Raw genomic sequence first — 13,242 nt, forward strand, 5'->3', positions numbered from 1 at the left:
GCTCAGTAAATGAGAAAAAACTAGTGTATATGCAAGTGGGAATGAAGAAGACAAGGACTCCAGAGTCACATACAGTAATATTTAACTATCTAACTGCATGAGAAAGTGAGCATGTCAACATCTTTATAAAGAGGAGTTAGTGAAGTCAAAGTCACTCAGTCATGTCCAACTCTTTGCGACCCCATGGACTATATAGTCCATGAATTCTCCAGGCCAGAATACTGGAGTGGGTAGCCTTTCCCTTCTCCAGGGGATCTTCCCAACCCAGGGATCAAACCCAGGTCACCCACATTGCAGGCGGATTCTTTACTAGCTGAGCCACAAGGGAAACCCAAAAATACTGGAGTGGGTAGCCTATCCCTTCTCAGTGGATCTTTCCAACCCAGGAATCAAACTGGTCTCCTGCATTGCAGGCAGATTCTTTACCCACCAACCTATCAGGGAAGCCAAAGAAAAGTTAAGGCAGACAGTATATTTTCATAAATATGTGTTGCTATCAAAATATTTGTGGGTATCATCATTCTAATAGGTAGTTTCATTCTGTGGTACAGATCTTAGATTTGATACATAAAGACTGATTTCTTATGTATCTTCACAAGTATATCCCCTAGCCCAGGGCAATATCCTCTATTTATCTACAACATTTAGCTGAGTGTGGATCACAGAGTGAGTGCTCAAGGTAAGTCTGTGAAATAAAAACACTTTCAAATCACACAGTCTAACATCACAAAATACAAATACATTACGTACTTTTAAAATGCACAAGGATGCCTATTGGGTATGATTGTGTGTGTGTGTGTGTGTGTGTGTGTGTGTGTGTAAATGAGCACACAGTAAAGACAACTCAAGGTAAAATAACCACACCTTTGAAAATAGTTACATTTTTCACAAGTGTTAGTGTGAAGTCTTTCAGATGTGAATGTAATTCAGATGATTAGCTCCTTCTACATAGGATCGATGTCCCCAAAAATACTACTGTTGGGTTTATGGCTAGCTAGACAAAAGTCTCTGGAGACTGTCCCACTGTAGCTGACTAGCAAAATCATTAGAAGAGTCAGTCTACATTGTTAGGCTCTTGAAGGCTTTCTCACACCCTTTGTCTGTATTACTTGAGTGAGCATAGCTACCATTAGTTCTGGAACAATCATTTTCAAATTTGACTCTGTTTTCTTTTCTACTCTCCTAACCAATGGTGAAATATATTAACCTTCATATGACTCAATTATATCATAAATCTTAGATGTTTCTGGAGTGAAATTAGGCAGTTAGGTCACACATCTTGTTTTCCATTATTTTCTGAGTCTGAGTGGAACAAGTCTGAAATTGAGGCATGTAAGATACAAAAGTCTTCTGACCAGAAGTTCCTAAGTTGAAGTTATTTTCTACAAGGTGTGAGCAACTGTCCTGGAGGATTCTGATGTCAGTGAATAAACAGTGGGCTGGGAATGGGGACAACACTCTTGACTCATTGGTCAAAAACACATCACTCTCTCTCTTTTTGACTGAAGTGACTCCTAAATAATAGACAAGCCTTTCATTATTATTTTCCTCAGGGAAATTTCCCTCAAGTTTCAAAAGTTCATCCAGGCCTTCTGAGAATGGAAGGTGTGGTGAAATTATATTGGGATGCTGATCTGACAATATAAAAAATGCCTGGGTTTCTATTTCCCATGATCTCTTAGAGGAAGACTCCTTTGGTGGAGAATGGTTGCTCAAGAAGCACTTGCTGGCTGAGCTGTTTATAAGCCCTTGCTCCTCCTCGGCTTCACCTGATTTAGAGCTGCCGAGCAGGGTGGCATATTTAACAGAAGGCTGTCTCCTGCTTCCATCCTCACAGGTGATGTCTGTGCTCTCAGCCTCAGAGAACTGAGCACTGCTGCACTGGTCACTAATACAAACAGAACCCTTTCCAAGATCTGGAGTCGTCAAAAGCAGAGCGTCGGTAGTTGTTCGCACCATCTCATCTTTATTTTTCCATGACGTATCAACACTGATATCTTCTGAAATGGTTTCAGGCTCCAAAAGAAGAGGACCAAAGGTCGCTGATTCTGTATGCTTGATAAAAAGATGCTCAAATGTTTCTGGCTAAAAGAAAAGACACATTTTAATCCTCAATTGTATTGATTTCTGTTTTGTTTTGTTTTGCTTCACTATGATATCATGGAAGAAATGGAAGTGTGAAAGTTAATATGAAAGGACATAAATCAACCATAAACTAATTGATTTTGGACTGAAATAAATAGATCAAAAATCGTAAGGGACAGGTAGTATAAGATACTGTTTAAAACAGGCATGAGAAAGACTTAAATTTGAGTCCTTCCATTTCTATGATCATAGACAAGTACGTTAACCTCTCTGCCTTTCAGTTTCCTCATCTGTAAAATTGTGTTCAATATATACCTTGTAGCTTTGTACAAGAAATACATTAGATAGTATCTGAAAGTGCATAGCTCTCGATGGCTTCCCAGGTGGTGCTGGTGGTAAAGAATATGCCTGCCAATGCAGGAGACACAATAGACATGGGTTCGATTCCTGGGTCAGAAAGATCCCCTGGAGAATGGGATCCAGTATTCTTGCCTGAAAAATCCCATGGACACAGGAGCCTGATGGGCTATAGTCCATGAGGTTTCAAAGAGTCAGATGTGACTGAGAACACTGAAATTCAAAAGTGTTATCTCTAGAAGAATTTCTAATATTGTATAGCAAATTACACTTCCACAAACTGAAATCTCTTAAATCACGTTTAAAAGGTAAATTGATACAAAATCGAATGAGCGGGGCTTCCTTGGTGGTGCAGTGGTAAAGAATCCATGTGCCAATTCAGGAGACACAGGTTCCATCCCTGATCCAGAGAGATCCCACGTGCCGTGGAGCAGCTAAGCCCACGGGCCACAACTAGTGAGCCTGCACTCTAGAGCCCGGGAGCCACAACTACTGCAACCACAGAAGCCCGCTCACCCTAGAGCCGCGTGCTCTGCAGTAAGAGAAGCCTCCGCAACGGGAAACCCTGGCGCCACAACTAGAGAGCAGCCTCTGCTCACCACAACTAGAGAAAATCCACACAACAATGAAGACACAGCATAGACAAAAGTGAATGAACAAATTTTTTAAAAAATCAAAGGAGCAATACAACTTGGCTACAGATAGCTAAAATGACTACTACATGACATAATATATGACATGAATGTAAACTGTATGTGATCTTATCTACCTTACATCATACCAAAAATCTATTTATGACTATCAGAAATAAGAACTAAGAATATCTATTTGTTGAAAACAATTAAGGTGAAAGAGATGATCACAGACTTTTAAATAACCATTCCTTATAAATAACTTCACATAAAAATATAAGCTATAGGACATGTGGAATGAAGACAAAGATGCAAAACAAATGCACATCATATTTTTATAAGAACAGTGGTTACATTACAACAAATCCTGCTAAGCAGCTACAAGCAAGCATCTATGTGCAAAAAAGCTCAACTCATACAATGTAAACATATTGAAAAAATAAATGAAAAATAAACAAAACTGTAGACACAGCAGATTGAAAAATTAACACAACTAAATGAAGTACTATAGAAAACATGTTCAATTTTATGCTATACATATAATTAAAAATTTGAATTTTATAATTCTTAACTAATAGAATGAATTCAGATATATTGCTTGAAATAATGATATAATCAACATTCATAATGGCAAATATATCCCATGTAAAAAGACAAGTCATTTAACATAATGTTGAACTCAATGAAATATATGGGTGATTATAACCATAAAGGAATAAATATACCAAATATAATGGAATAGATTTATACAGAGATTAAAATACTACATAATAACAAATACTGTATTAACACAAAGTTTTCTATTTTTCTATGAACATAATGTGTAAAGAGAAAACTATTCCTCTTCCTGTTTTCTTTCTGAGAGAAATATATAATTAAATTTATATAATTTCCTTCAAAATTTTTTTGCTCATTTTATTTTTTCTTAAGGTTACTACTATATATGTATTGATTTTCTTAAAATTTAAATGAACCAAGAAATTAGAATCTACAAATAAAGGAACTACATACTATTAACATTGAACACAAAAATAAGAATAGCACATAACATGCAAACTCACAGATGTTCTTCAAATGACATGTGTGACATATTTCATGCCCTCTAAAACTTCATAATTGGTAATTAATCTGTTATACCAAATAATTTACTTCTTCAAATGCATTTGATGAAAGAGTTCACTAATAGTGGAAGACAACAACAACAAACACATATCCATATATTATTAAAGTATATTTTATCAATGGGTCACAAATACTTATTAAGAGTATGTTTATTTAAAAAATCATTTCAATTACCATATACATCTAATATTTCAAGATTTTAGAACAGTCTGAGAGCATATTAAATATGTACTCAGCTAGAAGGAATTAATATCCTTTCATATTTTCACGCTTCAATTTTACATTCCAACGACATCTCTTAAAAGTCAATGAAGAGGGGAAAGGACACTTTCTTCCTGATTTTTATTTTTATTTTTTTAACATTCAAATCAAACTGTAAATGAAATCTAAAAGTAAGTGATGCATACGTATACTAAATGTAAATATTATTTGGGTTAATCAAGCAGAGGCTTTGGTTTATTTATAATGTGAGCAGCATAGCGCACAAGGCAATTCATGGCATTAGTGGTGGTCTTTTTTTTCAGGGAGGAAAGTCCTGGGTTTGCTTTGAGCTATTACTAAAAGCTCTAGAGAGCCTCCCTTTTTGCATCACCGCCCACTTCCCTGCCTGCTAGAAGCTTTGGGTGGCTCAGTGTAAATAAATTAAATTTAGTAAAGAATTTCACAAAGATGCCGAATTCGAAGTTGATGTGTTTTCTTATCTGGTCAGCCTGACCTGGATATGTCAGGTCATCCCAAAATGAACTGTAACTTCTACTGGCCTTTGAATAGAACAAACTGTCTTTGAACTGAAATGGAAGTTAGCATTTAGGCCATTTTCAAGGCTAAAATGAAAATTCCCATATGGATCAGAGTTAGATATATATAAGATCTCCAAGACATTATAAAGAATACCCAAATGGTTCAATTTATAGGCTGAAGTGTCTATAAAAGGATATAAAATGGAAATTTTTAGACAGAAAATGTAAACTAAAAATTTTTGCTACAGTTTTATATTTAGAGTCATTGTATTTGCAGTTACAGCATTATCTACTATAAATTTGATGATATCTAATAGATATGTGCTGAGAGCAACAGTCATATTTTTTAATGTTTTATAACCAGACAAAGGACAAATCAAAAGCCAAATATCATAAATACTACTTTTGAGATGACCTGAGAAGTAATCATACATCCAAACTGAACTGGACTGAGATCAATGTCTTGAATTCCAAATTTACTCATCTATTTTAAGTTCTAAATCAACATAATCCACCATATTTTAGTTCTCAATAGTTTCACCAATTTTTTTTTAGATTGTCTCCCCTTCTTCAAAATGTAAAAATCTTCTAATACTCTATAGAATGTTGGGAAGCTGGCAGATTGGATTCATCGGAAGTGACCATGATTAGACTTCAAAGAATGTCCGTTCTCTGTTCAGATAAAATAAAACAAAATAAGGAAGCAAAATAAAAACCACTCCGAAAGCAAAAGATAAAAGAAATCAAAAAGATGTTCTGTCAGGCATGGGTAGTGGATCATAAATTCTTGTGTTAAACTACAGTAATGCATGTTTTTAAGAAAAGATAACATTTTGAACTAAGATGGTCTCTATGATTTTCTTAATGCATGCCTTAATATCTAAGGATAGCCTTAGTGATCCCAGAAAAGAAAATCTATAGAGGAATAATAGAATAAATAAAAGCAAAGAAGAACAAAGAGCTGAGAAAATTAAAAGCAAATGGAAGAAAAAGAGCAAATATTGAGAATTTGAAACAAGAAAGAGTAAAGTAACAGATCTCTGAAAATAATTTTTTCAATTAAAATAGAGAAGACTTGAAATAGTAAAGAAGAATAAAATTATCATGGTTTTTTTAATCTAGAAAAAAGTTCTATCTGGTCCACATTTCTCCCTTTTTTATAGAGGAAGCGATCAAGGCTTAAAGTTGCACAGCTAACCAAAGTAGAATGAGGATTCTGAATGTTTCTCTAATCCAACAATGTCTATAATACAGTGGAAGATGAAAAGATATTTTAAACACAATTAGGGAAGAGAACATGTTCTTTCTTTTGCTTTTTCTATTTACTGTGATAGATTTGACCTGATTAATTTATCACCTCTTCTGGTTCATTATGACCCAAGGGCACATGTATAGATATTAAGAAGGACAAGAAAATAGAGAAAATGGAAATCATGTTTTAGGGGACTACATTAGCTCTTTGACACTTCTGCAAGGCTGTTCTAGTAGTTTCAGGGACAATCTGCCTCAGATCCATGAGAACGGTATTAGGAGTTTATGAGTTACTAAGCTTTTTCTTTTGAGAACTAGAACAGGTGGTGTAATCTAGGATAATCTTTGACTCAAAAGAAAAATAATCCATTTGATTTTAGTTTAAACACTCCAAAGTAATTAGGTGGTTAAGTCGGAGTACACTTCGTGGAAATAGACATAAATGTAGACCACAAAGGAGCAGGGTTAGATCACAGGCAGACACCTCAAATGTAGATGGTTTGGATTTAGAGGAAGAAACTAACAGATTAGACAAAATCCTAAAGAAAGAGGTTAAAAAAAGTTTTGAATTAGAAGCAAAATAAGGCTATTGACTTACTGCAATATGTTTTCCTACAAGAATTTCAACCTTTGTTTAAAATTTTTATTTTTAACCTATTTCAGAACTTTAAAAAAGATTTTGGTTTCATTTATTTTATTGAAGTATAATTGATTGCAATGCTGTTAAAGATTCTGGTTTTTAAAGTATTGTGAGAAATGGTGTAGGAAAGTATTGTGGTTCAAGACGGCAGTCTGAGCAGGCATGTTTCTTTCTTATCTCTGTAGAGGCTCTGTTAGAATGAAAGTGCATGAATAAATCAAATGAGACAATCTGAGAAGGTTAAGAGGGAATGAGATTTCAAATTTCTAATAGATGGAAAACAAGTGGAGGAGCAGAGTAGACCAAAGGAGATGAGCTGCAGGCTGGAATACCTCCAGGGTGGGCTATAGCTGAAGAGAAAGACAGTTTGCCCTGCTGCATATAGTGGAGATGGGGGGAGAGTGAAAAGTGAAAGTGAAAGCGGCTCAGTGGTGTCCGACTCTTTGCAACCTCGTGGACTATACAGTCCATGGAATTCTCCAGGCAGGAATACTGTCGTGGTTAGCCTTTCCCTTCTCCAAGGGATCTTCCCAACCCAGGGATTGAACCCAGGTCTCCCACACTGCAGGCGGATTCTTTACCAGCTGAGCCAGCAGGAAAACCCTAGCTGAAGAGAGAGACAGTTCGCCCTGTTGCATATAGTGGAGATCATATATCAATAAGCTCAGATATGCAGACAACACCACCATTATGGTAGAAAGCAAAGAAGAACTAACAAGCCTCCTCTTGATGAAAGAGAAAGAGGAGAGTGAAAAAGCTGGCTTAAAGCACAACATTCAAAAGAACGAAGATCATGGCATCCGGTCCCATCACTTCATGACAAATAGATGGGGAGACCATGGAAACAGTGACAGACTTCATTTTCTTGGGCTCCAAAATCACTGCAGATGGTGACTGCAGCCATGAAATTAAAAGACACTTGCTTCTTGGAAGAAAAGCTATGCCCAATCTAGATAGCACATTAAAAAGCAAAGACATTACTTTGCCAACAAAGGACCTTCTTGTCAAAGCTATGGTTTTTCCAGTAGTCATGTACGGATGTGAGAGTTGGACCATACAGAAAGCTGAGCGCTGAAGAATTGATGTTTTTGATTTGTGGTGTTGGAGAAGACACTTGAGAGTCCCTTGGACTGCAAGGAGATCCAACCAGTCAATCCTAAAGGAAATGAGTCCTGAGTATTCACTGGAAGGACTGATGTTGAAGCTGAAACTCCAATACTTTGGCCACCTGATGCAAAGAACTGATTCATTGGAAAAGACCCTGATGTTGGGAAGGATTGAAAGCAGGAGGAGAAGGGGGTGACAGAGGATGAGGTGGCTGGATGGCATCACTGACTCGATGGACATGAGTTTGAGCAAGCTCCAGGAGTTGGTGACAGACAGGGAAGCCTGGAGTGCTGCAGTCCATGGGGTCACAAAAAGTTGGACACGACCAAGTGACTGAACCGACTGAACTGATATAGTAGAGATGGGGGGAGGGGTGAAGAAAAAGCAGGTAAAAACACAGGAAGAAATGAGACCTTTGCCTGAAAACAGGAAATTCTTTATATGGAATGGGGCTCTTCTACTCCCTCTTCTACACATGGAAAAGGCTTCATATTCCCCACACTCAAATTGAAGATTTGTTCTTAAAAGTAACTGGAAAATTATCTGAGGAGGAATCTAGCAGCTGAGGAGTATTGGTGTCTATGGGCATGTCTTTCCTCATCTAGCAGAGCCCTTTCTAACCCATTCAGAGCAGCAGTCCCTTTCTTAAATATGAAAGAAAAACAAAGGATTACAACATATGTGTGGAAAGTGTGAGATTTTTTTAAAAAGCCAAGATAAACAGGAGGAGAATATGATCCTAGCAGAAACAGAGAGTTCAAGGAATAAAAGAAAAGAGAATTTTTAAAACAAAGAATGATCCTCTGAGTTGTTATTTTTAGTAAGAAAATATTGCATGCATAAAGTCAGAACAGGATACACTGGAAATGAATAGTTGGAAATTTCCAACTATAAAGAGCAAATGTTCAATAGAGGCACTGAAGGAACAGGGTATGGCAAGGTCTCAAACATTAAAAAAAAAAAAAAGACAAAGAAACAGACATATTAGAGAAGAGATAAGAAGTACAGGTCTATGCAGAGGGTTCAACATCCACCTAATATATATTCTAGAATGAGATCCAAAGAAATAAAAGGAGAGGAAGTTATCAAAAAAAATAATATAATTTCTTAGAATTGACAGGAGATTGGAATCAAAAGTGTCTTCAAACAAGAACAAAGTTAAATGAAAAAGAATCTTCCTAAATAGGTTTAGACTTATCACTAAAATTTTAGAACATCAATAACAGGGATAATATATTAAAAGCAAGAAAACTGCATGATACCAATGAGGAGTAAAAATCAGAGTGGCACTAGACTTCTCAGAAGTGATACCAGATGCTAGAGGATAAGGCAGGAATTGTCTCAAAGTTTTATTGGAAAGGCTTGTCAACCTAGAACTTGCTATTCAACCAAAATATCAATAAAGGAAGGCACAAGAAAAAGAATTTCAGGCTTGGAGAGACTTCAACTTACACAATATTTCCTGGCAGATTATATAAGGAGGTAGTTAATCAAAAAAGAGGAAGAAAAAGTGTTTAGAGAACAGTTTTCCACTAGAAACCAGCTTTCCCTTCTCCAGGGGATCTTCCTGACACCAGAATCAAACCAGGGTCTCCTGCATTGCATCCCTCAACTAGAAACCAGTTAAGGGAAAAATCAGAGGGATGGCTTGTAGTAATGTTAGAAAAGGCCTAATTCAGATCACAGTAGGAGGATAGAGGATTTCCTGGACAGAGTGCCCGGGGAACAGGTCTCCGGCGAAGATGCGCGTACAATAACAGCATACAGAAGGTTAAAAAAAAAATTAAGAAGCAATTAGAAGCTCTACAAAAAGCAGAACAAACACAAAACAAAACAGACAAATTAAAAATGAGGCCAACTAAAATTTGACAAAATTCAGATCAACAGGGTGGAGTGTTTCTAAAATATATTTTTTAACTATTTTGTGTCATTGGAACCACAAAGTGTGGTAATATAATCACATTATATTACTTGGTTCTGCAAGGAACAATATTTATAAACTCATAACAATGAAAATACGGTTTATTGGGTTTTTACTTTTTAAAATTAACTCCAGACAAATTATAGCACAGAACATGCTATCGACCCTGAGTTAAGTGAAAATGTAAAGTTAACAGTTGACAAAGGTTGGGAAGTGGAGAGAGACATGGAGGGAAAGGTAAGAGAGCTAATGTCTTTATTTTAATAAAGGGGGGTGTTCTAAGAAACAGTCTCAATTTCATGGAACAACAAATGGAGTTTTAGAAGACTAGACTGAGATTATAGACTGATTACTGAAGGAACTGAAAAAAAAGTGACTAACAATATGATATGGAAATAGCATGGGGAAAGAAGGGGCAAAGAAGTATGTGTGTAAGTAAGTCTCCACTACAGCCAGAAATCGCTAAATATTTACATCTCATAATGGCATAAGTATCTTATTTTTAGAAATATAAAGGTTGACCTGCCAGAAAAATTAAGAGCAAATGGCTGCACCATTTTAACGTTCATGCTGGCAGTACAGGAAAGTTCCAATTTCTCCACATTCTCACCAACACTTATTACCTGTTGTTTTTATTATACCATCGTAGCTAGCATAAAGTGCTATCTTGTGCTTTTGGTTACATTTCCCTAATCTTTGCCTAATCACATTGAACATATATTCATTTTTCCTTATTGGCTATTTGTACATCTTCTTTGCAGAAATGTCTCTTTGGAGTCTTTGGCAACTTTTTTGTGTTAAGATATACATAAAATGTATTATTTCAGCTATTTTTAAGTGCACAGTTTAGTGGCATTAAGTATATTAAGCAATCCATTGTTAATATGGACTCGATGGGAAGGGTGTCAATGGGAGTACAATGAACCTGAGCTTAACCAAGGTTTTCACACCTACAGGCTGTCTGATCAAGACAAGCTGCTGAACTACTCTGTGCCTCAGTTTTGTAATCAGAAAATATAAAGCTATTCGGTCTATGACCAAATTAAATAAAATAATATGAATATGAAAGTTTGGAGCAGATAGTAAATTGTCTTGTCCTCTTTAGAAATATAATGTGAATTATACTGTATTATTTGTCCCCGCAAAAGTACTTTTAGTTAGGAGATTAAAGTGGAAGGTGAGATTTAAGTTTGGAGCAGATAGTAAATTGTCTTGTCCTCTTTAGAAATATAATGTGAGTTATACTGTATTATTTGTCCCCCCAAAAAGTACTTTTAGTTAGGAGATTAAAGTAGAAGGTGAGATTTTAGGAAGTTATTGAATTTTAGAAGATTAGATTTTTCTTATCAATAAAACCTTTGAAATTGCATTCTTCTTTACTCTTCAGATATTCCTGATACATTCCAAAAACTGATTTATTCCTGAGTACCTGTTAAGCCAAGTAATAAACTGAGTATCTTGAGGGCTAGTTATGCTTAAAGAATACCTTACAAGATTTTAAAGTCTAATATTTGCAAAAGTTAAAAAAAACCTCAGTCTTACAAATACTGTCATTCACCCACCCTACTCAGAGATTCTTCACACTTTCTCAGTTTACCAGGACCTGGGGGCATGTGGGATATTCCTGTCTGCGGCACACGTCTGCCAGGCGATCCGCTGCGGCATGACGCTCCTCTTCAGGGAGCTACATGACACAGCGGGGTAGCGTGCAGGCTAGAGTCACTGACTCAGTCTACATTCTTTTGGGTCCAGCATTTTCTGGAAGGTAGAAAAACTCGATGCAGGGTCAAACTACATTTTGCTGATGTCGGCCGGACCATTTCCGTGCCCTGGTAAACACTTAGAAGCCATTATTCCTGGTGGTCCATAGAGATTTCAGAGCTTACCATTTTGAAGACTGAGTGTTTCAGCTTCTCTGAGACAGTAGGATTGTTATTTCCAGAATTTATATATACTGACACAGTGAAGTATTTACATTTTTAGTTAGCTAAGTACTTTGATTTTTGTTTACAAAATTCCTCTCATATTCAAAGAAGGAAAAAACCTCAATATTTAAGAAAATAGTCTCCTTTTTACTCTTTGTCTTTTAACCTCCCTATTTTCAGTTTGTGAATGTGCTAAGGTCCTTCCTACCACAGGGCTTTGTTTTCACGGGTGGTCTTGCCTGGGCTCTCACGCTCCCCCACAAATCCTACTTGATCACTGTTCATCTTCCAGATCTTAGCTCAACTGTCACTTTCTTACCTTCACACACTCACCACCCCCATCCCACATAACACACTCAGCACACTGGGTCCCTTTATTTCACAACACATTTATCATTATTAGTGTTTGTAATATTATCATATATATATTATATATAACACATATAGTCATTTCAGTTATAAACTGATTAATCTTATCTTTCCCATAGACTGTACACTCCAAGAGTTTTTATTTTCCCATCATTTTAACCCCAGGGGCTAGATGAGTGACTGGCATTAGAATAAATATTCAATAAATATCTCTTGAATAAATGCATGGAATGAATTAATGACTGAATTATAAATGAATAAACAATTTTAGAGAGAGAAAAGAAGACAAGCTCATTCTATACTGCTTTTAACCAGTCATTCCTCTATGACTTCCCCTGTCACTGCCTAGATGGTAAGAACGATATCTTAAAAATTGTTTTCCCAGAGCCTAGCAATATCCTAGACTTACATGTAAATACTCATTCTCATTATGTGCTTGTTGACAAAGGAATGAATGAATGACAAATAAATATACATGGCTGAAATTTCACTATCACTACAATAAATGTCACTGTAAGAACTCATAATGGAAGAGAAAGAAGAGGAATAAATATTTTACTAATTGAAAAAATCACCAGGTCTGTTTTAATGAAAGGAGATTCTGTGGCTTATAGTAAGGGCATAGCGGAGAAGTGTATGGGTGTGGGGCTGGTTAGATCCAGGCAAAGTGAAGTTTCTGTAAAGATAATGTATGCATGTAAGTATGTGAAACTACAGTGCTACCATGTCTGAAGATAAAACACCATCTCTTCTGCTGAAAGATGACAATTTAGTTGCTTGCATTCTTTTGCCCACAATATTACTTATTTTGTTCACTCACTTGTTCATTGGTAAACTGTAGAGCAGTGATTTTGTTATTGCAAATCATATTCATTAGTATGTGAATGAAGTTACAGGGTTGTAACCAGTATTTTTTAAATGAAATAAAATTTTGAAGATAGAGGGCACTGCAAATGCATATTATTTATATCTATACATTTACTAGGTTGCAAGGTAAAGCATATTTCTCATCAAGGGTCATGGTCAAAAAAAAAGGAAAGCCAGAGAGAACAATTACTAATAGAATAGGCTTAAAAATTAGACAAATTAGTAA

The 13,242-nt window shown here is 36.0% G+C and overlaps 1 protein-coding gene across 2 annotated transcripts in view; it reads right to left on the reverse strand.

Moving 5' to 3' along the window:
- Nucleotides 1-496: 496 nt before the first annotated feature.
- LEPR (leptin receptor) overlaps nt 497-13,242 on the reverse strand; it is a 74,004-nt gene continuing 61,258 nt past the window's right edge. The window contains exon 18 of one of the 2 annotated variants that reach the window (XM_040232661.1): nt 497-2,085. In XM_040232661.1, the coding sequence (XP_040088595.1) occupies nt 1,258-2,085 (828 nt within the window). In that variant the 3' untranslated portion in view covers nt 497-1,257. Of the gene's footprint in view, nt 2,086-3,395; nt 5,609-13,242 lie in introns of those variants that run through there. The other variant, XM_040232660.1, reaches the window with a different exon arrangement.

The sequence above is a fragment of the Oryx dammah genome, unplaced genomic scaffold (assembly GCF_014754425.2).
Source record: "Oryx dammah isolate SB20612 unplaced genomic scaffold, SCBI_Odam_1.1 HiC_scaffold_28, whole genome shotgun sequence".
Classification (NCBI taxonomy): Eukaryota; Metazoa; Chordata; class Mammalia; order Artiodactyla; family Bovidae; genus Oryx; species Oryx dammah.